General features: G+C 41.2%; 2 protein-coding genes across 8 annotated transcripts in view; both read left to right on the forward strand.

The window, feature by feature from the left end:
• The window catches only part of LOC144518654 (ral guanine nucleotide dissociation stimulator-like), a 63644-nt gene extending 48874 nt beyond the window's left edge, over positions 1–14770 (forward strand). For 5 of the 7 annotated variants that reach the window (XM_078251481.1, XM_078251479.1, XM_078251477.1 and 2 more), the window contains exons 9-18: positions 1320–1397; positions 2119–2205; positions 2715–2747; positions 2906–3027; positions 4542–4637; positions 4815–5067; positions 5902–5976; positions 7120–7386; positions 8307–8421; positions 9310–14770. In XM_078251481.1, coding sequence (XP_078107607.1) covers positions 1320–1397; positions 2119–2205; positions 2715–2747; positions 2906–3027; positions 4542–4637; positions 4815–5067; positions 5902–5976; positions 7120–7386; positions 8307–8421; positions 9310–9485 — 1302 coding nt within the window. In that variant the 3' untranslated portion in view covers positions 9486–14770. The remainder of the gene's footprint in view (positions 1–1319; positions 1398–2118; positions 2206–2714; positions 2748–2905; positions 3028–4541; positions 4638–4814; positions 5068–5901; positions 5977–7119; positions 7387–8306; positions 8422–9309) is intronic. The other 2 variants (XM_078251475.1, XM_078251480.1) reach the window with 1 other exon arrangement.
• A 1856-nt stretch (positions 14771–16626) lies between these two features.
• On the forward strand, positions 16627–26925 carry smarcb1a (SWI/SNF related BAF chromatin remodeling complex subunit B1a). Its single transcript, XM_078251482.1, has 9 exons — positions 16627–16751; positions 18334–18445; positions 19021–19150; positions 19895–20032; positions 21790–21917; positions 22052–22218; positions 22366–22556; positions 25015–25146; positions 26468–26925. The coding sequence occupies exons 1-9, from the start codon at positions 16668–16670 to the stop codon at positions 26505–26507; spliced, it is 1122 nt and encodes a 373-aa protein (XP_078107608.1). The 5' UTR covers positions 16627–16667; the 3' UTR covers positions 26508–26925.
• Positions 26926–26935: the final 10 nt, after the last annotated feature.

A 26935-nucleotide genomic window follows, 5' to 3' on the forward strand; every position in this document is an offset into this window, starting at 1 on the left:
AAAGTAATTCAGTGATAGTTGTGTGTCATTTTTTGGGAGCACTGCAAACAGGAGCTGATAATAGCTAACTCGCCTTACGTTTAATGATGCAGATTTCCCAAAATGTAAACGAATATAAGCTAAAGAAACATTAAGGTAAACTGACGTTACAGCAACATTATACTTCCTATTTACGTCCCCCAAAGCCCTCAAATTATGGGATTTGTAGTTCCAAAACTTAGAGCATGATTATGCCCCAAACAGAAGTAATAGGAGTTAACTTTATTATGGGGTCAATCTAAAAACTGTGTATCACAGTAAATATCAGAAATAAAATAGAAAAGTAGGCCCAGTGGTTCCTTTTGAAGACCTGCACTTTTAAAATGGGTCACAAATGTATAGTTTCATGGTAAAAAATAAATACTACAGTGTGTGTGCTCATGTTAATTAAGGAACATGACACCCTGGGCTCATTGATGTGTTTTGTAACAATGGAGCTCAATAGCACAAAGGAAGAAGATATATCAGGCATTGATACACACACAATACTTGTTAGTAGATACATTCACTGTTGGTTTGGGACTTTTCAGAATATTACTACTGTGTACTGCTATGTAGTAGTTTGCTGATGGAACAGTGATGGAATGGGGCTTCTTCTGAGGGAACCCCCGCTGACGTCAAGAGGAGGAGGAAACCTTTGGCAGGTGTAGATAACCGCTCTGATCTGATGTCTGTGTGAAAGAGAACCTCGGGGCATCGCCTCCCTCGCTCTATCTGCTCAGGCCAGGCTGCGTTCACTTGACTGCGTCAGCTCGAATTACAGAAGGCTGCAGAAGGCCTCTGAGCCTTACATCACTCTGAGGAATGTGACTGGGAGGTGGATTCCCCCCCCCCCCAGTTTCTGCAACAAGGAGAAATGTTTTGAAGAACAGTCAGCATGAAAATATGCTCACATTCATGTTCATTTGTATTGCTTTGTAACTTGTAATTTACTTTTTACACACCTGAAAACCAAACTAATTCCTTTCCCCATCCACTTTCATGCACTTTTAGGGCCATAACAAGTATTTAGGAAGTATCATATATATATATATATATATATATATATATATATATATATATATATATATATATATATATATATATATAATTTATTTATTTACATTTACATGTAATACTTACAACAATTCCCTTTTTAAACTTTTGGACATTTTAGATCCATGAAGGGAGGTTCCCACTCAATACCCCTCTAGACCTGAACCCTGAGCCTCTCTCTAACATCCAGGCCAGCTGCATATTGCTCACGTTGCTCAAACATACTCTCTGTTGTTATTCTGCAGGAGGGCACCTCCAAGTTTGCCACTTTGGAAATCAACCCTAAACGAGCTCAGAGGAGACACCAGCAGCAGAGAGACCTGGTGAGTCCACAAAATAAAACAGACAACATCTCAGCGTTACTGCTTCACATTGTTGTACTCACACATTCAGCCTGGACCGCTGCCTCGCAAAACACTGAACAAAGAGCAGCATCAATTTTGTGCCAACAGCCTCATCTAGTGGCAAGTAAAGTCACTGCAGTTTCTCCAGGAGAAAGAGAGTAAGGGCCCTTTTTTAATGATCTAAGCGCACAGCGTGAAGCGTGTGGCGCAGGTGCGTTTTAGGGCATGTACGAATCCACTTTTGCTACTTTAACGGCGGAAAAAAGGGTCCATGCACCAGGCGCATGGTTCAAAAGGTCAAAAGTGTCTTAATTAATCATAGGTGTGTTTTCAGAGTCAGAGTGTCATCTCCCATTCCCTTTAAAAGCCAGGCGTGTTTGTACCTTGGCACATTGCTATTATGATGGAGGATTTGCTGCACAGGAAGGAGATTTTCAGGAGAAGAAACTGATCCGCTCGTGCGTGAAGTGAAAGCGCACGATCATATCATAATACTATTTCATATTGTAATATTTTTATTTTTAATATTTTTCTTGTTTGTGTGCTGCTGCGCGTCCCTGTGTGTGTAACAAGCATAGTGTGCGAGCGGTGTGCACGAGCTTAGGCAAATTTGACACTGTTAAACGGTTGTTTTCTCGCTCAGCCTCCATGTTTGTTTTGTTTTACCTCCACTGATGGTCCCTCTGTCCTCTGTGAACAGGGAGTGATGCAGGGGACGATTCCTTACCTGGGGACCTTCCTGACGGACCTGGTGATGATGGACACTGCCATGAAGGATTACACCGAGGTCAGACACCTGACGTGTGATATTACTGTGATCAGGGCTGGGGATCATTCAAAAATGTTCAATACCGGTACCAATACCAATACCGTGATTTCGATACCGGCTCCTGAACGATACCTTTTTCGATACAAATTTTATAAAATCCATTTTAACAAAATAAATTACAACATTACGCATAAATCTTTTTATTTATTTTTCAGCTCCTACTAGGTGAGCCCCGTCTCTGTGTAACGTAGAGTTTTTCCTGCGTGTCTCTACGACGTGTAACGTTATTATTAGATCTTGGTAGAATGACGCTGCATGCTTATTGGCTCACTGACGCTGATGAGATTTACTCCTTAGGTATTGACCTTTGGTATTGAATGATGAGGCATTTTTCGATACTCAATACTTTAGAGACAATTCGGTCGGTGCCTAAAAAGTATTGAATTCGGTACCCAGCCCTAACTGTGATACATTTTGGTTTTTTACCTCCTTTTTAATTTTCACATTTCACATTTTTTGTTTTTCAGGGTGGTCTGATCAACTTTGAAAAGAGAAGAAAGGTGAGTCCCATGTTCTTCTTTGGTTGTAAAGACTGTAAAAACCTAATAGAAGAACAAAAAAACATTTCTTCCAGCTCAGACAAACAGATAAAAACAAATCTGACAATTAAACCCCTTTTTTTTTTTTTATTGTTTCCCGCACTGCTCTCTACCTGCAGGAGTTTGAGGTGATCGCTCAGATCAAACTGCTCCAGTTGGCCTCCAACAACTACAGTTTTACTCAGGACAGCCACTTCAGGGAGTGGTTCGCAGGCGTGGAGAAACTCAGCGAGGCAGAGAGGTCAGTCGCTCTGTTTCTCCCTCTGTCCCAACAATGTGTGTCCCCCTCAGGCAAGAATAATCAAATCAGGACTAGATAAAAGTTTACTACGTATGTGAGGTGTTGAAGGATTCTAATTAATGGGGCGACACCTGCGAGCTAGTTCAGGCAGCCAACTCGAGCTGCACTGCGTACACACACGTGACATGCCTCACTCCCTGTATCATTTACCAAACACACCCCCTCAAGTCTATTTTTTGCTGCACAATTTCCCCATCTCTGCCTCGTCAATGCTGCTGCTGCCCCGCGCCTGTATCGCTGGCGCCACTGTTAGCCCCACCACCACCCCAGCATCCACCTGCAGGCTCCGGCCATGGGGAAGCTACTTTATCATCACTCCCCAATATCTCATGTAAACCCATACTGCGGGGAGTGATGAGGTCGGAGTCTGGCCGCCAAACACAATGTCCTGCTGTTATAATAAACATTTCAAACGTGAGTCGTCTGACTGAACTGCTGGTTTTCCTTGAAGATAATCTTTTAACAGATTTAACTTTTACAACTAGAATAAGTGCCCGATGACATCACGTAGTGGAAGAAATAGACGTTTAAAAAAAACTGGCTTGTGTTGAAACATTTTAAATTACATAAAATAATGCAGTGAGTGGAAATTATTTATAATCCAGTTGATGGGGTTGACCTCACTCTGAAGTTCGCTCCCCTCCCAACACTCTGTATAGTGTACAGTCCTCGTTACCCACATCTTTCCACCCACCATCTTTCATTTTTTGTGTGCAAATTGCAGCATTAATTAGGTTTTAGATGTATTTCTGTTTTTGGTGTAGGATTTCGGGGGGGCAGTGATGCAAACCCTGACATCCAGTGGGTAGACATTCAATATGTGCTCCATTTTCACTCTTAAGAATAAAACATCTGTGTATGTTGGTGGAAATGGTTATTACAGTATGAGAAGGGTGCCTACTCCTTGTAGGTTTCAGTAATCTTGAGTGGGTTTTCCCAGCTATCGAGAAGTTGAAGAGCTGAGAAGCTTGGTGCTGCACAAAAACAACAGAGCACTTATAGAGCAAAATAAGATGCTGGTGGTCAGGGGGAGGCAGCGAGCACTTTAAAATGACTGGGCGAAAAAACACATTTCAAAAAACACTGCTGTCAAGACGATAACACAAAAGGGGAAAGATGCGTGTTAGATTCATACACTCGTGGTGAAATCCACTGGGAGCATCTGAAACCAATATTCATCATAATATATCAAAACGTAATAAAGCTGCACCAGGCAAGTCTGTTAGGTAAATTACGCAGCTGGTATCAGGAAAAAAAATGGCAAAATGCAGCAGGAAAAAAGACCCATTTCCCAAATTCTAAGCACTCGGGGTTGTGTTTACTGACAATATCAGTGCAGGATTTCTGGGATGAATTGGCAGGACGGCCGGGAACAACACGGTCGCCCTCGTCTCATCTTTGAGATGAGTTCAGATTAACATTGTCATCGTGGTTCTGACTTCCTGTTCCTGCAGCTACAATCTGTCCTGCGAGATCGAGCCTCTGTCAGAGTCGGCCAGCAACACGCTCCGAGCCAAGAAGAACGGAGGAATCATGAAGCGCTGGAGCGAGTAAGTGACAGTGTTGATCAAAACTGAGTGTTGAGAGAGAGTCAGTTATTTTTCATTATACATACATACTCTGTGTCCAAATATGTAACTACAGCCAAATAATTGCCAGAGGATTTTTCTCAAGCATCACGACTGTTTTAAAACTCTTCCTTCTGTTATTTTTTTTCCCGTGTACAGCCGGCAGTTGACGGAGGCCGGCTGCAGCGGCGGCCCAGGCTCTCATTCAAAGTCCTTCGACCACTCGCACTACAGACCGTACCAAGGAGGCGGGGGGGACAGCGGCGACGCTCTCAGTGTCACCTCCGTCAGCTCTAGCGGTTCAGACCTGGAGGACGTGAACGCCAGCTTCCTGTCCGATTCTCCGGAGGGACACGAGAGAAAGGTGAGGAAGAAAGACGGGATAGAGAAGTCACTGCAAACATGTACAAAAGTAAGTTTCTTTTCCAGTGGTGAAATGTAACAAAGTATTCAAGTACTGTACTCAAGTACACATTTGAGGTACTTGTACTTTACTTGAGTATTTTCTTTTCATGCCATTTTCTACTTCTACATCACTACATTTATCTGACAACTTTAGTTAGTTGACTAATTATTTTTTTGCAAAAGAAGCACATGAAGAGTTTATAAACTATGTTTTGTTATAGATTAAAACCACCCAACCGTTTATACAAGTACAAGGGGACATTTTTATACTTTTAATACCGTAAATATAACTACATTTTCATGATTTATATTTTTACTGATGTAACATTTTCAATGCAGAACTTTTACTTGTTTACTTAAAGCTGGGATAGGTGGTTTATTTTTATTTAATAATCTTTCAGCATATTGTAAGTGGTACAAAAGAAAACTAGACTTCTGCACCTCCTCTTGACTCTGTTTTCAGGCTTTAGATAATCTAGCCCGTGACGGGAGACTTTGGCCAATCACAGGTCATTTTGAGAGAGAGAGAGAGAGAGAGTTCCTATTGGCTGTTCTCCAAACGCAGATGCGCATGCAAGTCCATTCGGTGAAAGTTCTGCTAAGCCACAAGCACACTGCTGCAGATAATATAGGACTGAACTGTTGGATAAGAGAGACTTCTCATTTTACTTCAAATTCTGGCGTTTTTTTTGCATTCTGCCTCCCCCAGCTTTATTGACTAACCTGTGCAGTCCAATTTTGGCTTTATATAGGACATCACCTCCCAGCAGCCTAGTATATGCTTGTGTTGCATGTTCAGCTGTGTGGCTGTTTCGGTGATATAGTCTCTATCTTTCTTTAGACGTCGACTCCTTCAGTGAAACTAACCGTCTCTGCCTTGGGGAGAGAAGCTTCAGCAGCAGATACAACGTCAACGGTAACTAGTTTATCTTTTTTTATTTGCAATTTTGTTTTTTATCTGCAATGATTTTTTAACTATAATAATAAACACTGTCAAGAACATTCTGCATCCAAAGTTAAATATCTTAAAGGGGTGATAGAATGATTATATAGGGTATTTTACACTGTTCCTTAAGGTCTCCTAATAGGGTATGTAACATTGGTTGGGCTGAAAATTGCCTGAATGCTATTTTATTAGGCCCTTAACTACCCTGTGAATATGGCTCTATTTGGAACGAGAGCTTTTCTTCCAAATATGGTATGCTCATGAATATTTAGATGAGCTGCGCGCTGATTGGTTTGAGCGAATCCCATAGAAACACATTGGAGACGAGACAGCAGGTCTCATTTCAGACACTGCAAAGTTATACGTTGTTTCTCGGGCTATTTCGTTATTAAATTCACTTCTGAGACTCTTTTAAGCAAGAAATCAACTATATAAAGCTCAAATATGGGCCGTTTTACGAAAATTGATGGCTAATTGCAAATTTAGTAAAACGTGTCGGACTTTAGGAGCTCCACACAGTCTGACGAGAAAGCGGCAACCTCCATACCCACCGTTTCTCGGTTACTGGCTGACCGGGGCTTGGGGCTCCACGGAGCTGCAAGCTAGGCTATATGTCCCATTTAATCTGGGGGAAAAGATTGTTGCTACACTTTTGGCGTAACTTTTGTATATTTACAGTTTGAATTTCGTCATGTCACTTATATAACATCTACTCCAAGGTCTTATAAAGCTAACAATGGTGTCCGATTTGAATTTAATGAATTTTTATGAACATTAGAGGTTTCGTTAGCTGCTACTCTCCCTTCAATCCTATGAATCGCGGCTAGCTGCAGGCCCTGGAGCTCCATCAGGGCCTCGGCATTTTGTAGTCCAGTTACCCAGAACCGGTGACTTTGCGCGGGTATGGAGCGCCGCGGGCTTCCCTTCGTGACGGAGATCCAGCTAGCTCACAGCGAGCCGGAGTCTATGAAGTAGGAGATGGGTCAATTTTTGTAGGGGGGCGGGTTGTTGATGTTGCGAGTTGTAGGTTTCATATGTGGTTAAAAAATTGTTAATCACAAAGATAATGAAAGCAGTTAACGTCCTGACCACCTCCTCTGCTCTGCCGTTCAGTTCTGGGAGTGCACGTCTCTGTCGTCTCTGGACGCCTCTGGGACGGGCTCCAGCTCCGGTTCGGCCTCGGGCTCCAGCAGCGCCTCCTCCTCCTCCGTCTCTTCCTCCACGCCGCTGTCCGCCTCCCGCTCACACAAACGCTCGGTGTCTGCGGTGTCCAACTACTCGACTCTGTCGCTGCCGCTGTACAACCAGCAGGTGGACGACTGCTGCATCATCAGGGTCAGCCTGGACGTGGAGAACGGCAACATGTACAAGAGCATCCTGGTGGGTTAACTACAGCTTTCTGTGTGTAAAAGAATGATTTTTTTTTTCATCTTTTATATCGTGTTAGTTAGTTTCAGAGCAATAATCCTAATTAGCAAATGGTAGAATGATATGTGTTTAGGACTGGCTGGTTAGCTCAGTTGGTAGAGCAGGCACAAAAATATAGAGGTTTATTTCTCAACGCACAAGGTCCAGCGTTTGAGTTCAACCTGTGACAGTTTTCCAAAAAGATTATCTATAAAATAATAATATGTGCTTAGCAAAAACAAGATGTCATTTAGACAAACACAGAAATTGCTCACGGAAACTTACGTTTTCTGGTCACATAATAGGTTGGAAAAAAAATAAAAATAAAAATAAAAAAAAAACACCCAAAACATAATGACATAAACTAAATTGTTGTTAATTTGCCAAGGTCCAAGTTTAAAAGTTCTTAACAAAAGATTCAAGGTATTGTAAAGTACCGCTGACGCACAACATTAAAAAAACATGTACAGTGACAAAAACAGGAATTGAATTTCTGAAGTTTACTTTATTTCCCGCTAAAAAGTCAGGTAACCTGGACACTTTTACAGGAATATACCAGAATTAGTTTTACTGCAGTGGAGGCCAAAGTTTTTACAACTTTTCTGATTAAGGCAAGGCAAGGTAGCTTAATTTGTATAGCACATTTCAGCAACTGGGCAATTCAAAGTGCTTTACATGAAAACGAGGAAAACAATATTAGATTAAGGAAAACAATATTAAACAGCAGCAGTAAAAAAACATAATTTGTATGCCTTAGACTGTAAGAATACTGACATATCGGTAAGAAACGTAGTATCACCATGAAAACATAGGCATTGTTGTGGATAGATTACATACAGGTAGTTTGACTTTGACAAAGATACCAGTCCTTGATGTTGGTCCGTTTGATTCAGGTGACGAGTCAAGACAAGACTCCAGTCGTCATCAGGAAGGCGATGATCAAACACAACCTGGAGCGAGAGAAGACCGAGGAATACGAGCTGATGCAGAAAATCTCTGAGGACAAAGGTAAACAACTGAAAACACTCACATTGAGACTGTGTTGTGACGGAAGATCACCAGGTCACCAGATCATTTGCAGATGTTATTTATTAAGACATGTCTGTGCCTCATTGCTGTTTATGTATTGCAAGTACTAGTAAAAGAAAAAGAGTGTAGCTAATCCTCTGGAACGAGTTACTGTGTCATCAAGAGGTCAAACAGAACAGGACAAAGTGGTACAGCAGCCACAGTGCAAATGGAGGGCAAAAAAGAAGCTGCCAGGTCTACTGAGCCCCCCACGAAGATGAACTTTTCATTTTTTTTTTTTATGATCTTATTGTGTAGATCAGGGCTCTTCACCCCTGAGCTGAAAGAGAGACGGAGCAGGGACCCCCTACTAATATTGAATAAAATTGAGTTGCAAATGAAACTGGGCCTACATGTAGCACAGTGAATCCTTAAGTTTAATTGTAGATACCTACCTTACCGACAGGCCAGTAAAGCCTGTCATCAATGTTGTGTAAATAATATAAAATCACAAATAGGCAGATTTCTCTTTGCTATTAATATGTTGGGCCCATGTTTATGTACATATATTTTCAGACATTTTACCTTTTGGCTTTTTTTAGTTTTTTTTAAATAATTAAACAGTAACTTGGTGGCCCTCCTGCAGTAACTCTGAGGACCCACTAACAGCGAAAACACACCTGGCATGTTAAGTGTCACGTTTATTTTGAAATGTTTTATTCATGCATACTGTATCACCACATTGATGCTGAACATATATCCAGTGTTTGGTCAGGGAAGAATAAATCATAATGTTCATATTATTTAAATGAATTGTCATTTCTCCCCAACACAAAAGATGTACACCTGATTTGTTTAGACTGACTTTTCTCTTGTCTCGTTCTGCAGAGCTTCGGATCCCGGACAACGCTAACGTTTTCTACGCCATGAACTCCACTGCCAACTACGACTTTGTGCTGAAGAAGCGCGGCTTGGCCCGGCCGATGCGGGCCAAGAACGTGGCCAGTTCCACGCTTCCCCGCATGAAACAGAAGGGACTGAAAATCGCTAAAGGGATTTTCTGAGGAGAAACGCACCACTTCCTGCCTCCCGTCCAACCCCCTTATCCCTCTCTGGTCTCCGCTCCTCAGAAGAAACATTTGTGTTCGAGTCTGTTGGAGGGGAAAACTAACCTCAAGTATCTGACTTTTGGTTTGAACAAAGACTGAGACGCCAGAGGAGATAAATGACCAAGTAACCTTTCTGCGGATTAGCAGAAAGCAGAGGAGCACCTTAGCACTTAGGAACAGCTGTCGCGTCATCAGGACCCTCCGAGGACTTTTAAAAGGCAAAGTGTGTCGCAGGAAAACGCCCAAAATAGAAGCTGTTTTCATGAAGGCTGCAAGTTCATGACAACAGAAGGACACATTTGTGGGAGCAGCGGCGTTGGTGTGGGGCGCCGCGGCCCGGTGGCTGAACCGGTCGAACTCTCCGCCAGCCTCCGCTCGCTCTGAAATGTCACGGAACTTCTTGTGTCGGCTCGTGGAGACGCAGATCCATTTCATTTCCTGGTCCATTACTTTTTTTACTGTTTACATCTTAACTCGGTCAGCTCTTAAAGATTTTTGTTCAAGCCTCTTTGCACCTTCGATAAAACTAATTTTTAAAACGCCAGATTTCCTTGGCAGCATTCATCCCTGTACTCCCCCTGGCATGGAGTGTACATACAAGATCAATACGAAGCCGCAGCGAGTAACCGCAGATGTGTGCAACAGCCGGGTGGCTCGAATGTGTTTCGATTTTTTTCAGGGAACCTTTGCCGTGAGTGCACCGCCGCCTTTACCTTCTGGCCCCCGGGGTTCCTGATGTCGACAGTGTTTCTGGGACTGCAGCACTGAACTCTCCACTCTGCGGACGCTGGGACTCATTTCAGCATTTTAACACCAGCGGCGCTGATGTGGAGGGATCTGAACTCTTTAAGCTTTTGAACGCTGCCATGTTATAAAAAAAAAAACACAAAAGGTCAGGTAGCCTGAAATGGAAACATGGTGTCAAAATCCAGTGGGCACAGCCATGAATCACATGCCACTGTTGTCTTTTTTTTTTTTTTATGAATGAATCGTAACCACTACACCGTGAAGGATGTGTCAGTCCTTTTTGATAGCACTTGACTGGGACACAAAACGTTCCTGAGGGAAGAACAAGTGAGCTGAAAACAAACAAAAAGTGTAAATATCATTTAACGCCAACTGTGCAGTATATTCTTTTGAAACGGACCATGAGATTTTGTTAATAGACTCGTCACGATATCAACATGTTACTATCATTTGGCTTTGTACATCTCTCTGCTCTGACATGGTGCTGCTAATTATCCTCATCGCTTCACTGCTCTCTCTCCTTCCCTCCGCCGGCCGCCATGTTGGAAAGACGACAGAAACATCTCGCCTGCCGAGTGAGACGTTTTGAACAACGTCGGGTTTGCCGTTTTCAGGAAAATTCAGTTTAATCTTACGATTAAGATTGGAAGCCCATTTCTACCAGGAGAAGAAAAGAAAACAACAGATACAAAGTTAGAAATTAATATTACATTATAAATTATATTTATTTAAAATAAATCTACTCATGTCAACTCAAAATGATGCGATATAAATTAAACATTTTGACTAGGTACTTGCTGTCGATTCATCATCCAATCATTTTCTTGATTAGTCTTTGTCAGAAAAGTGCCTGTTACATTTTTCTTAAGCCCAAGTGTCTTCAATAAACATATGTAACATAAAACAGAGAAAATGTTCTAAAAAAAAAAAAAAAGGGATCTTTAGTAAAAAAAAATTCTGCAACAGCAAAGTGATATTTTGGTTTAACCCTGGACCATACTATTGCATGTGAAGAAGAGTGTTTTTGGTGGTTTAGTTCTTCCAACATGGCGGATCATCCTTCATATCCATCAGAAACCACTTTTCAAACTGTGCCATGACAGGCTTATTTGTTGCAGAACTACTAATTTATCCTGCAGAACGGTTTCATGCGGTGTCTGCTGTGGTTTACGTGGTAATGGCAGCAGAGTCCTCTCTCTTTCTCTCTCTCTCTCTCTCTCTCTCTCTCTCTCTCTCTCTCTCTCTCTCTCTCTCTCTCTCTCTCTCTCTCTCTCTCACAGAAAGTGTGGAAAAGATTTAGATGATTTCCAGATTTGGAAAACCTGTCAAAATACAGAAAAGCTCCTTAAATCAGGCCGTAAAACACAGTGCGTAGGAGCCCAGATGTCTAGGATCTGTTTCTTTAAAGGAAAAATCCAACCTAAAACATCATACCACTGTTTTAAAAAAGCAGTTTTTGGTGATGCACTTTCCATCTTTCTTTTATTCCCACGGATACAGAGTTATTTTTAAAGGACTTCTTTTTTGGAAAGTGCACAGTTTCTCAGTCAGTCAGTGCTAAATGATCTGTTTTATTGACCATTAGCTAAGCCCCAACCCCCTTAGTACATATGCAGTTTACAATGATGGTGGCAGATTTATCACAATTCTTAGTTATTTCTGAAAAATTTGTGTCCTTGATTTTAGACAAAAGCAGCTTCTCATTTCAGGCCGGCGGCTGTAGATTTTGCCGGTTGAAATAACAGCTGTCGCTAACTGATTTTGTCAGCCATAGCTTGCTACCTTAAGCTGACCTTTTAATGTTTCCAACTGACTCGATTTAAAAGGAGAACGCTGTAAAAGGGCTCTTGAATGTGGACTTATGCTTCATACATGATATCAGGCTTAAGGCCTGAGGCTAAAAGTCAAAGTATGAGGAATAATGTAATGCATATCTTTGGTTTGGCTGCTTAGCTTACATTCTTTTCACATCTTTATGCTTTAAAGATGAGGACTACCCAATATGTCTGACAAATGTAACGCTGTCTTTGGTAACATTGGCTGAAGTTAACATAACCTGTAATCTCACGCACTTTGGCCCGTGAAGTAACACTCGGTTACTACTGAAGGTTATGAGAAAGTTAGCCGGACATGCCTAATGACATGCAGCTTATGTTATAGCACATAAACATGTTGCTGAGCATCCTGGGAAATGTAGGAAATCACTAGTTAAGGGACAGTGGCTTCACCAAAACCACTTCATGATATCAAAGGTTGGATTTTTTCCTGAGTTGTTTATATCACTGCAACAAAATACTACATTGGCCTGGATTGCACTGCGACCATGTATTGCCTTTTTATTATTATTTTCACCTGCATGAAGTTCATAATTCTTTTAACAATCAAATGAATGAAGCGCCTGCGAAAAGCAATATGGTGACGAGCGGCAGGAGGCACGTAGTCTGGCTGTCGTGGATGTTGTTGGTGCCAGTTTGGCGTGAAATCCTTTGATGTTGAACACTGTGACCTTTGACCTTTTTCACTCTGCCCTCTCCGCCTTTTGATCGGCGCGTCATGTTGAGCACTGTGAACTTAAAAAAAAAAGAAATATCTTGTTCCCCCTTAATGGCTCATTTTGCTGGCGGGCAGCGAAGGCGTCAGGCTTGACCCTCCATGTGCCAAAAATAACAAGGAAAGAGAGAAAAAGGTTGCTTTTTACAGACAAGTCCTCTGCCTTTCACGGTGAGAAAAAAAAATAAGTTTGTATGTTTACTGTTGTCGCATTTTTCTGGAAAAAAAAAGGAAAAAAAAGGGTGAGAACACTGATGTCTGGACCCGTTTCCCTGTGAAGAATTAGAATCGTCCAAGAAACTTTAAGCAAAGATGTTTGTCCGGAGCTGCTGTAGAAACCCCACGCTCATGAACTTATCCTCCTTGTGTTTTAATGTCTCCTTTAACATCTTTCAGGGTCAAACCGCTGCCGAATTTGCAAATATTCAAAAGTCTGCCGTCAAAAATCAGCAGCATTTAACCATAAACTACAGCCGACATGTGTTCAACACACTTGTGGTTGAATTATATGAAGGAAACAACAAATCTCCCTCACTTTATTAACAACGTTGTGGGGACCGAAACGGTAATGAAGTGAATACATGTCACGAGTTTTTGATCCTGCACACCTCATCAGGAAGACTTTATGGTGTGTTGGAACTCAAGCATTACTCAATGGATTTCCTCCAATTGGTGCTTAACATTTCACACCGGACTTTGAGATGTTTTCGCTTTCTTTTTGGCCAAGTTTCAGGGATGAGAACTACAGTTGAAAACCACTCAAAAGATGGTGAAAACCCAACAGAGCAGTGACAGAAACATTAAGAGTGTTACAAGCATTCATCGGCACAGTGTAAAGCTTTCTTTCAGCTGTAGATTAGAGTTTCTCCTCCATGCTTTCATAGCAACCTGTTTGCCACAGGACCTTCAATACACCAGTGTCTGTAAAACAAAAAGCGTTCTGGTGTCTCCTACTTGATGTTGGATTATGGACTATGGACGAAATGTACTGCAGCAAATCTACTACCACACTTATGTTTACACTGAAACTTTTAATTGTTTACAGACTTCCCGAAAAAGACACATTTTGCAAGGGTTAAGTGTGAATAATTTTGGATTTGTCTTATTGTCAATAACTCCCATGAAAAGACCAAAACCCATAATGTGTTAGTGCGTTTCTCAATACAATCTCACTTCACTGGTTCCTACTCAAGACGTCTAAATATATAGTTTCATTTTTTTCTAAACTGATGGGTCACATGCTCAGTAATTTCCTCCTAATTCACTAAATGTTTAATTCCTTGTCTGTGTTTGGTTGGGACTAAAACGTTCATATTATCAGGCTTTTGATTAAAAAAAACCCATCTCTGTGCCAGTGGTTCCTTGTCTTCCCAGTTGAACACAGTAACACGTTTCTGCAGCAGCTCCGTCTCGACTTTAAGCGTGTTCTCCGAAGACGTAAACATTGTGCACATGAGTGGAACTTTAAATGATTTGCCCCCGCGAGCGTTTCTGTGCTGATGAGGTTGATGTTGGACTGGTTTGTGTCGTCGTAGCCCGTGTTGACAATGACGTACCTTTTTGTGATTTGATCTGATTCTGTGCGAGTTCGAACAAAAAAGGCTGCGTTTACAAGAAGAAAAAAAAAACAAAAAAAACTGGAAACCAGCTGGGTGTGGTGTGTGTGTTTTTATTTTGTTTTGTTCCCCTGAACTGTGCTCGGGTGCCATTTTCCATTTTAACTAAAAGAATTTCAGAACTTTTTCTAACTGCAGTCTACTTTTGTTTTACTTTTCCCCACAAAAACCTGTGTAGAATACAAAACGGTCCTTGATTATGTCTTTGTTTATTTATTGATTTGTATATAGAGATTTTGTTTTGCATTGTACATTCTCTCCTTTCTTGGTTATAGATTAATATATTCATGTATATACGAATAAACATTAAGTTTATAAAAGTAAAAAGACTTTTCTGTACTGCTTCTGAAAAATCTCTGCATACCGATACGGAAGCTAAGCATTGTACTGCTAAACGTACTGTATTTTAGCCACCTAAAAGATGGCCCTGTATAAGTGTACGCTATATTTAGAATATTTTCACCGCTTTACTTTGCTATCAGCCATGTTTAACTTAACACAGAGGGAACTGAAGCCGTATATACAGTTGCGTTCAAAATAATAGCAGTGCGATTTAAAAAAGGGAATAATGCTCAAAATCCTTAGAATAGCTTTTAATTCCATAATATCAATGCATTGAGAACACTGCACATTCAATTCCAAATCAAAACATGACCAAAATTGATCACGTTTGTGTTATACCTTTACAGAAAGTGAAGAAAAAGGAATTTTAGGCTGTTCAAAAAAATAGCAGTATTTGCATTTTTCTTTACAAACTCAAACATTTACTGTACAAACTGAAAAATGTCTCCAGGGTTTGCTTTACTTTGAATAACTGCACTAATATTTAGTTACATAACCATTATTTCTGAGAACTGCTTCACATCTGTGTTGCATGGAGTCGACCAACTTCTGGCACCTGTGAACAGGTATTCCAGCCCAGGACGATTGAACTACATTCCACAATTCCTCTGCATTACTGGGTTTTGCCTCAGAAACAGCATTTTTGATGTCACCCTACAGGTTTTCTATGGGATTGAGGTCTGGGGATTGGACTGGCCACTCCATAACATCAATCTTGTTCATCTGGAACCAAGACTTTGCTCGCTTACTGGTGTGTTTTGGGTCATTGTCTTGTTGAAAGACCCATTTCAAAGGCATTTCCTCTTCAGCATAAGGCAACATGACCTCTTCAAGTATTTTGATGTATTGAAACTGATCCATGATCCCTGGTATGCGATAAATAGGCCCAACACCACAGTATGAGAAACATCATGGGGGTCGTCGGACAAACTGTCTGTGGCCCCTAAACCCAAAAAGAACAATTTTGCTCTCATCAGTCCACAGAATGTTGCCCCATTTCTCCTTTGGCCAGTCAATGTGTCCTGTGGCAAATGTCTTTTTTTCAGCAATGGGACTTTGCGGGGGCTTCTAGCTGATAGCTTTGCTTCACATAGCCTTCTTCTGATCGTAACAGTACTCACAGGTAACTTTAAGTCTTCTTTGGTTTTCCTGGAGCTGATCATTGGTTGAGCCGTTGCCATTTTGGCTATTCTTCGATCCATTCGAATGGTAGTTGACCGTTTTTTTCCCACGTCGTTCAGGCTTTGGATGCCATTTCAAGGCATTTGAAATCATTTTGGCTGAGCAGTCTATAATTTTCTGCAACCTCTCCAATCAACTTTTTAATCAAAGTCTGCTGTTCCTCAGAGCAATGTCTGGAATCTGGGCGCCCATTTATGCTCTTTTCAAAGCCACTACGCAACTGACAAAAACAGTCATTTAGATTAGATTTAGATAGTATTAGAAAAGTAAAACTAAAGACTTTAAATTTCATAGATTGATTGATTGACTGATAGGTTTATCATGTCATGTTATGTTTCTTTATTTGAACAGGGAAAATGCACAAGGGACATTAACCTTAACAAGGAAAGATGTAATGTACATAGCAAATAGCTATTTGTAATGTACATAGCAAATTGCTATTTTCCACCCGTAGTCTCTGGGAAGGTGTGCAGTATAATACAATAGTATTACAATGTATATACAGTAATTAGTTTATTATATTATTTCCTATATTGTAGTATTGATACTGTTCTACTTAAGTAACAGAGCACTTCTTTCGCCACTGTTGATTATTGATCAATTTGTTGATAAACTAGTGTAACGTCATCTCTCAGCGACAGAACGTTCTTGTCATTTTGCGCCTGCGCAGTAGAACAGAGCTTTGTTATTTCATTTCAGTATGGCGCTTAGCAAAACGTTTGGACAAAAACCGGTTAAATTTCAGCTCGAGGAGGATGGAGACTTTTACATGATTGGATCGGAGGTTAGTAGTTCACCTTCGGAACAAACTGATACTTTAATGGTTTACTTAATTGGCAGAAAAGTGTCGTTTAACCTGGCAGCCTGTCCGCTAGCAGCTAACTAGCCAGCTAACGATGCAGGACAGCACACCAAGACCCATTCATTTATTTGGCGTTTGTTGTCAAATCAACTGCGAATATGCGCAAATATGAAACACATCAATGTATATGCTGATTTAATGGAATACATGTTGATCGGAAAACGTTCGTCCTTAACCAGATGTTCACCCGCCTTGCTTCGGCTGAGCTAGCTAAGGTTAAACAATAATGCTAAGTTAGCTAGCTAACGGTGGCTATTAAAGGTTCAGGTTATGCACGTTAAAATAACATAACGAAGAGGTAGAACTCTTAATACTTGTTAAATATATGTATTATTATTATTTTCTAGTATTTTGTGGCGTGACTTTTGCATCGGATAATCGACATGCTGTGTGCTGGCGTTGGATAATAAACCCACAGTAAATCTCTCCCTGACCTAAATTTACTCCAGTTGCAGTATTCAATGAAAAATGAAGTCTAAAGCCAATATAATAACTGTAATGTCATTTAACATTGCGTTTTATTAACAATAACTCCCGCAGTCCAATATCTGTAGGTGTTCATACTGACGTTATTTAAGTTAGAAGAACATACAACTAAGGCAGCACAACGAAGGAAATGGCTGTATGTAAAATAAACAAATAACAGATTAATCTTAATTGATCAATCAATTATTTCTTTGGTCTATGAAATGTCAGACGATTCTGAAAAGTGCCCACAAATTTCCCATAGCCTAATTTGACAAATCAAATTATGTGTGAGCAGAAAGCCAAACTCAAAGGTATTCAGTTTACTATCATAGATACAGTGGCACTCATACGTTTACATACCCATGCTAAAGTAGACTAAAAAGAGGAATAAAAAAAATCATCTTTTGGATCCAGGATACTATACATGACATGGGGTACTTTCCATAAGATCATCTCTCAGTGCAAATCAAACCAGCTATTAGGCTAACTGAAATCAAACCATGCCAATCTCTAGGTATGGTGAACGGTATGTGATGATGTGGGGGGGCTATTTCAATTCCAAAGGCCAAGGGAACTTTATCAGGATGCATAGTATCCTGGATCCATGAAATAACTGGCCTTTCAAAATAAAAGTCTGCCTGCCTCTATGGGAATTTAACATGGGGGGCATAAGTGTACTCACTTATGCCCCCTGTATTTTAAGGAAAAACATTTATTTACGATACATTATTCATTCACAAACAAAATTGGTGTCCTTAAAGATTGGATTTTTCCTAAATTTTTTTAAATTAAGTATGAATCAAGAAGAATCCATTTCAAAAAGATTTTTTTTATTCCTCTTTTTAGTCAACTTTAGCAGGGGTATGTAAACTTATGAGTACAAGAACATAAAGAACATAAACACGTTTGCAAAACTGGAACCAGCAACAACAACAACAACAAAAAGACTCCTCAAGAATCTTAATTTAGCCAAAATGGTCTGCCTTCTTGTTGCTTGATTATCTTTTTGTTTCTATTTCTGTGTGTTTGTGTTCAGGTGGGAAACTACCTCCGTATGTTCAGAGGCTCTCTGTATAAAAGATACCCATCATTATGGAGAAAACTGGCTTCGGTGGAAGAACGGAAGAAAATAGTGGAGTCCTCACACGGTCAGTAGAGTCCTAACACACAAATAAAGCTGGAAGCGGTTGTGCTGAGCTTTGAATCCTTATCATTATGTGTTTCCTCTAATATGAAAGGCTGTTCTACTTGGAAATTATGGTCTTATTTACTATTATTAAATAAAACAAATTAAGAAACGCCCGTCAAATTCAATTATATGGAAATGATGAGTTATTGTTTTAAAACATTTCACAACAACACAAGAACAATTACAGACAGAAAAGTATACAGTAAACTACAGATAACATGATCAGTTTTTCACTCAGATTTTTAATTATGGAGTGTTTAAGAATGTAATGTTCATCTGTTTCTTAATATGCAAAACTACTTGAGAATGAGCTCTTAAAAGTAATGTAAGCATGTGGTTTAACATGCTTACATTACTTTTAAGAGCTCATTCTCAAGTATTTTTGCATATTAAGAAAATATCTCACTGATGATGAAATTAATTTATTTTGCTTTTAGAGGTGGGGGTGTTGTGATGAGGATGCACATTTTGTGACAGTGATGATCACTTATATGGCTGGCCAGTGCTGATTTTACTCTTGTTCTTGTCATTCAGATCACGGCTACACTCAGCTGGCCACCAGTGTGACTCTGCTGAAGGCTTCGGAGGTCGAGGAGATCCTCGAAGGAAACGACGAGAAGTACAAAGCTGTCTCTATCAGCACTGAGCCCCCTGCCTACCTCAGGTACCACAGTCGCCTCCTGAAAACATTGTGCAGACAGTCTCCTCTGTAAAGTGTGATGTTTGTATTGGAGAGAGAGAGGGCTGGGTATTGTTCACATTTTTTCGATACAGAACCAATACCAATACCGTGACTTCGATACCGGTTGCTGAAAAATACTGTTTTCAATACCAATTTTATAAAATCCATTTGAACAAAAACAAGATACAAAATTACACATTACAGCACACATCTTTTAATTTCTTTTTCAGCTCCTACTACGTGAGCCCCGTCTCTGTGTAACGTAGAGTTTTTCCTGCATGCCTCTGCGACGTGTAACGTTAGACAGCCAATCACAATCATTTTAGTTCTTGATGGAAGCATGCTGCATGCTTATTGGCTCCCTGACGACATTTACTCCTTAGGTATTGGAATTTGGTATTGAATCAGGGGGCATTTTTTGATACTCTATACTAAGGAGGCAACTCGTCGGTGCCCAGCCCTAGAACGAGATCTCTGTAATAAGTATCGAAAATCAGATTTTTACACGTTAGCATCACATCAAACGGTTCCTTGGGTCACACGTATAACAAACCAGAATATTTACATTACCCCCTTTTCTAAACATATCTAATCCTAGTAGAATGTAACCTGTAAATTTTTTAACACACAAGTCTATGTTGGTGAGATGAAATAAGAAAAGAAGCCCATCTCATTTGCTATGATTTTTAGTTTCACGTGCATCCATCTGTCTTGTTCTGTCACCAGGGAGCAGAAGGCGAAGCGGAACAGTCAGTGGGTTCCCACGCTGCCCAACAGTTCTCACCACCTGGATGCGGTGCCCTGCTCCACCACCATCAACCGCAGCCGACTGGGCCGCGACAAGAAGAGGACCTTCCCACTGTGGTGAGCAACAAGAGCCTGCACGAATCACTCCGTCACTCTCAGTATTCCCAGGATATTTGTTTATTTCTCATTGTATCCTTTTCTAAACTAAAATCTTAGATCGCTGTAGGTTAAAATAAATATTTCACTCTTTCAAACAATGAATGTAATGGAATTAAAGTAATGTTTTTTGTCTCTCTCCAGATATAACAATGGTACTACTTGATATTAGACCGATCAGATCTTTTTAGTTGTCTTTTGGAAGTTGTATATAATTTAGTATGGCTCTGTCGCCGTTTTTTTATTATCCTTTCTTATTGTCGTTTTGGAGTGTTATGGTATGTTTAAATGCACGTTCCCACTTGTTCACTTCATTGGGTCTAAATCAAGGAAGAAATTCTGGTTCTTTTCAGTTGCTCCTCGCTATAAGATCGCCTCTTGAACAGTTTACAATGAGCAAAGGGATTTAATTGTGGTTCGGCCTTTGCAAACATGCTAAAAATCACACATCTACGATCACAGAATCCTGTAGTTGATTCGCTTTCAGACTACAAACAAACAGCACTGGAGCTGCAAACAAACCCTGCTGGCTATGTGAACTGCTCAGCTCCAACCTTAAATTGGAAACCGAAGGCAATCAGGCAGAGAGGATTCAGGTGTGGCTGATCCTCCTGCCTCACCTTGCCACTCGGACTGCCTCCTAAACACCTGCAGGGAAAAAAAATACTCAATGGCGCCCACGGAGTGGGAGGGGTCATCACAAACCCTAAATATCTTATGCGTTATACGTGTACTACATCTCCACACTTTCCTTTTTATAACCACTTTTACGACTTCACCTTTTCAGAGAGTGCCATGATCGGTGTCATGTAGAGCAGAGAAACCTGCCATAGATCCATGTGATACATAAACTCAGCAAAAAAAAAAATGCCCCTTTTTCAGGGCACTGTACTTCAAAGATACTTTTGTAAAAATCAAAATAACTTTAGCGATCTTCATTGTAAAGGGTTTAAACAATGTTTTCCATGCTTGTTCAATGAACCATAAACAGTTAATGAACATGCACCTGTTGAACGGTCGAAAAGACAATAACAGCTTAAGGGCGGTAGGCAATTAAGGTCACAGCTCTAAGAAAATTAGGAAAGTAAAGAGACCTTTCTACTGACTCTGAAAAACACTAGAAGGAGGACGCCCAGGGTCCCTGCTAATTTGTGTGAACGTGCCTTAGGCATGGTGCAAGGAGGCATGAGGACAGCAGATGTGGCCAGGGCAATACATTGCAATGTCCCTACTGTGAAAACAGCGCTACAGGGAGACAGGAAGCACAGCTGATCGTCCTCACAGTGGCAGACCACATGTAACAACCTCTGCATAGGATCGGTACATCCGAATATCACACCTAATATCACACAGGTAGAGGATGGCAACAACAACCGCAAGAACTGGCCAGTCTGGTGCAGTACATGAGGAGGAGATGCACTGCAGTACTTGATGCAGCTGGTGGCCACACCAGATACTAAGGGCTACTCCTCCCTCCTCCTCCCCCCCCCCCCTTTGTTCAGGGACACATTATTCCATTTCTGTTAGTCACATGTCTGTGAAAAATGTTCAGTTTATGTGTTAGTTGTTAAAACTTTTAGTGTTCATGCAAATATTTGCATACGTTAAGTTTGCTTAAAATATAAAAGCAGTTGAACGTGACAGGACGTTTCCTTTTTTTGTGAGTATATTTACAGTGAGTGCAGTCTATGATTTTGTTGTGTTTTTGTCTTCTCCAGCTTTGACGACCACGACCCCGCAGTGATCCACGAGAACGCCACTCAGTCTGAAGTTCTGGTTCCGATCCGTCTGGACATGGAGATTGAGGGACAGAAGCTCAGAGACGCTTTCACCTGGAATATGAACGGTAACGTCCCATCGTCACTTTCTCTCAGCTCAGAAAAATTTGCTATAGACTCTGAAGCACCGGGAGACAGTATCACTTTTGATTAAAAAAAAAAAAGATCTTCCTTTTTAAAAAAATAAAAAAAATAATTCCAGAGAAGCTGATGACGCCCGAGATGTTCGCTGAGATCCTTTGCGACGACCTGGACCTCAACCCGCTGGCCTTCGTCCCTGCCATCGCCTCAGCCATCCGACAGCAGATCGAGTCTTATCCGACAGACAGCATCCTGGAGGAGCAGACGGACCAGAGGGTCATCATCAAGGTGCGCTCTACACTGCCAATAGCTCTCACTGAGTATCTTTCAAACATAATGTTTTCATGCCACACATCCCCCAGAGTTATACTTGTAGTGCAGACATGTTTTATTTTTTTTTTTTTTCCTCCTGTTGATTTAAATGTTGGTTTCCAGTTGAACATCCATGTTGGGAACATCTCCCTGGTGGACCAGTTTGAGTGGGATATGTCTGAGAGGGAGAACTCTCCAGAGAAGTTTGCCCTGAAGCTTTGCTCTGAGCTCGGCCTGGGCGGAGAGTTTGTCACCACCATCGCCTACAGCATCCGCGGTCAGCTGAGCTGGCACCAGAGGACGTACGCCTTCAGGTACGGTCTCTCAAACCCACAGCAAAGTATGTTTTTCTCGGTGTCCAGCACCAGATCCAGTCTCACCCACTAAGCTTATTTCCCCCAAACATCCAAGTTTGAAGAGTAGTAGTAGTCTGTGTTTGGGTTTAGATTGATGCGTGCTTTTGTACCTGAAATAGTTAATGAACAGTCACAAGCCAAGTTTTAGCTCAACTTTTGATCGAGATTCCAGAAAATTGGCAAAATAAAATGTGAACTGGAAGAGCATTCTTGAGAGCGCAGACCTCCGTCAAGGCATGCCCTATCTCGCAGTGTTAATTCAGTGGGAGTTTTCCCAGCTGAGAACATATAGTGCGTTCCATTTACCTCGGAACTCGGGAGCCGGAGCTGGGAATGACGTCACGCCCGAGTTGAATGCGTTCCATTTACGAGTCGAATTTCATTGTTTTCATTAGCTCTAGCCAGGTTAGCCATCGTTAGCAATACCGGTTAATAGCAACGCATTACGCTGTTTTTTGTGCATACAAACAGCGTAATGACATGTCCACAGATAGAAGTTGACCATGCCTGTGTGTACGACTGATTTAGTGAGACACAAATAAGACAGAAGTGCTTATAACTTTGTTACTGCAGCTTTCACAACTGTTGATACAGGGGGCAGCCGTGTTGGATTTTGCACTCGGGCTACTGCGAGGTTGTCCGAGTTCCGAGCTCGGAAATCTGCTGCCGGGGGGTGGGGGGGGGCGGGGGGCGCGCGTTTCCGGCTTTGACCTCGGAAAGTCCGAGTTCCAAGTACAAATGGAACGCACTATCGTCTTCCGTTTCTTCCAACACCACATGAATGCAATGTTAAGGAAAGTGAAACATAATTTGTGTATCGGCCCCGTCATTCGGAACCAGTCCAAAATGTCATGTGTTCTTCCTTGGCCCATGCTACACCCTTCCGCCAAGTTTCGTTGATATCGAGCCAGTAGTTTTCCTTAATCCTGCTGACAGAAAAACCAACAAACGGACCAACCGAACCGAAAACATGACCTCCTTGGCGGACGTTTGCTTGTTGGTATATTTAGGATCCTCATTCTTCCTGAGGATGTAATATTTAATGCACGTTTTCAGCCTCTGCTAATATTGCCTAACCTTAAAAAAAAAAGTGTATTTAGTGTTAAGTTATTCTTTAATATGAAAAGAGGAACACTGGGCAGGACAAGTCGAGGCCAGTTTTTTTTCCGGACTCATACAAATGATAATGAGGCAGAAATTGTTCCAGTGTGTCCCATTAAAGGCATTAGTCCTTACCCAAAAGTAAATGAACACTCAAAAATAATGGTTTGACACCCCTGTCAACCCTGAGCTGACACTATACAGCCACTACATCTTGGTCATTGTTACTCACTGCTCTTAAAGGTTTGTTATAACGGTTAGAAAAACAGGCACGTGTTTGTCGTATCGGTTCTGTAACGCACAGCGTGATGAATTATCATCATTATGTCAAACTAATGCTGTAGCATAATGCTGTGCTTTATTACGCGACATGATGTAGGCCATTATGATTGTATTGCAGGGTTTTTTTTCTTTTTGGAGGGAAAAATGTATCAGTATTTTAAAACTTTTTAGAAATTGTTTGCAGTTTCCTGGTTTTGAAAATGTTAGGGCATTTCAGAAACAAACGGTGTGGAAGTGTCTTTCCTTTTACATCTCTGTTGTTGCCATGGTGACATGGCTGTGACCCCTGACCTCTCTTCTTGTTGGGGATGCTGATCCAGCACCTGAAGCCTGAGATCTCTCTCTCCTGACATGTTTTTTTATATAAAGTCCAGCATGAAGTTGAAGGAGGTTAAATGAAGGTCTTGTTTGCGGCTCTCGTGGTTCTTCTTTGGGTGAAATGTATCCGACAGTCTGCTGTCAGGATGTGAAGTAATGACATGTCTCGAAACCAGCAGCGCTGACCTCTATCACAGTCGGACATCTGGTCTGGAAGAAATGTTTTGGTACCAACATTTTTTTCTGCTTATATCATGACAGCGGATGATGAACAGTGAGCCGTGCAAAGAACCAAGCATGCATAAAGTTACAAAAACAGATTTGTTATTTTACCGTCGCTTCTCACGCTTGTTTTTATGTTTTCTTTGTTTCAATGGAGTCGTGATTGTTACCTGAAATATCTGCAAAGTCAGGAATTTGGTTTCCTTTCATGATCCTGTCTTTTTGTCATCTTTTCTCCCACTGCTTATCCAGGGCCATCCAAACTATGATACATGTTTCAGTTACATGTCATAATATTTATGTCTTTTGAACTTCAATTTGCATGTATCTGGGTCTGCTTTGGGGGGGTGACTCCATGTGTCACATGGATTTGAAAACCTGGATCTGAGTCCCAACTGGACCTTCAGCTGCAGCAGTGGGAAACATCCATCGAGTGCTGCAGTGAAGCGAATCCAATCTGACTGAAGTGTTTTTTCTTCTTCTTGTTTCGCAGTGAGAACCCGCTGCCCACAGTGGAGATAGCCATTAGAAACACAGGTGATGCCGACCAGTGGTGCCCCCTGCTGGAGACCTTGACAGACGCAGAGATGGAGAAGAAGATCAGAGATCAGGACAGAAACACGAGGTGAGTGACCGCTGTTTGATGGACCTCCAGATGGAGCCTGCTGCCTTTAGTCATAGACGGTAAAAGAAATGGACAAAGTGACGCCGTTGTTTTCAACGGAGACCAGTGAAGTATATTAGAAGCACTTTTCCGGTGATGGCTGAGCGTTACTGAGCAGCCTCCAACTGAGCTTGCCGACGTAGATGTGACGTGAGGAACCTGTCTGAAAGTTGTAAGTCTTCTGGTAGCTGTGCCAAGAGAAATCTCAATCATTCCCAATCTTGCAGAGCCAGAGAGCGTAGGTATATGTAAGGAGATAACATGGGCACAGGCTAATTATTGCTAACTAAAATGCCAGTTAACATTAGTAATTCAACTTAAACCGCTAATGTAAGTCGAAACTGCCTGAACGTCAAAATGTAACGTTACCTGAAAACAGCGTGTAGTTTGTTTTTAGCATCTTGCATCACACTTTCAGTCACTGTGACCACTACTACGGTCAGAAACTTGCCAAACTTGTGCCAAAATATGAACAATAACGTTGCTGTCAACGAGCTTATCTGCTAATGTTAGTTACCGACCGTTACCTTGAAACCATCCAGCAAATAGACGGTACCATAGGGTGCTGTTACCTGAAACCAGAATAGAGGTTGTACCAGAATAGGTTTATGTGGTTTCATTTTCAAAAAACACTATATTTTTGTTGTACTGCACATTGCTGCAGCTCCTCTTTTCACCCTGTGTGTTGAGCTCTCTGTTTTAGCTACAGAGTGAGACCTCACACTTCTGTTCCATCTTTGTTGGGAGTCACACATGCTCAGTAGTTAGTCACAGTGCTTGGGCACAGACATTAGTAACGGGGAGAGTGTAGACTAACGTGACTAGATTCAGAAACCGTATCTCACTCAAAACAGCATGGATGTTTTTTTTTTTCTTTCAAGTTTGTATGTGTGTGGAAGCACCAGAGATGCAAAATAACACCCCAAATCCCAGAAAAAGTGATTGTTTTTCATAATATGGGCACTTTAATAATTGAGTGTCTTCTGGTTTGTTTTATCCCAAAAAAAAATAAAAAATAAAAAGACCTCACCTGCAGCTGTGCAAAATTTGGAGGAGCAATTGTTTGCCATTTTCTAGACTTAATAATTAATCGATTAATTGACAGTTTATTGGTTATGAAAATAAGTGTTGGTTGCTTGAAGATGTCAAATTTTGAAAACTTTTTTCATCAAAAATGAATAAAGATTAGGCCAGAATTAAAACAATTATTAGATGTAGCGGTTCAGTTTATGTCGCGGCTGTTATTTGAGGCATTGACACTCTGTTCCCGTTCTCTCCGCAGGCGAATGAGGCGATTGGCGAACACGGCCCCCGCGTGGTAGAAGCAGCAGCATCAGCGACCCCTACAGGAACGCTGAGCGTCTGGCTTGAGGTATGCCGCTGTCACGGTTTCGCAACATCGGCAACAAAGATGTCCCTCCATCGGGCGCTGGATGTCTTTTTCTGCTCGACTGGGTTCTCAATCGTCCACCGTGTCATATTTTTTTTTAAATTTTAATTATCAATGTTAATATTATGTTCTGTTTGGCAAAGCCCCCGGTAGAACATCCTTCATGTTTCTCTTCCGAACCCTCGGCGTGGAGAAGCTGCTCTCTCACTTTGACCACTGACTTTTACCTGACCACAGAGTGAGAATAAAAACCACACAGCCAGTCTCAAATAATATATTGTTAGGTTGTATTTGTTGTCTTTTTGTACATTTGAATAATTCTTACAAAATAAAAAAAATAAAAAATGAAAGAGCTTGATT

The sequence above is a fragment of the Sander vitreus genome, chromosome 5, assembly GCF_031162955.1.
Source record: "Sander vitreus isolate 19-12246 chromosome 5, sanVit1, whole genome shotgun sequence".
Lineage (NCBI taxonomy): Eukaryota > Metazoa > Chordata > Actinopteri > Perciformes > Percidae > Sander > Sander vitreus.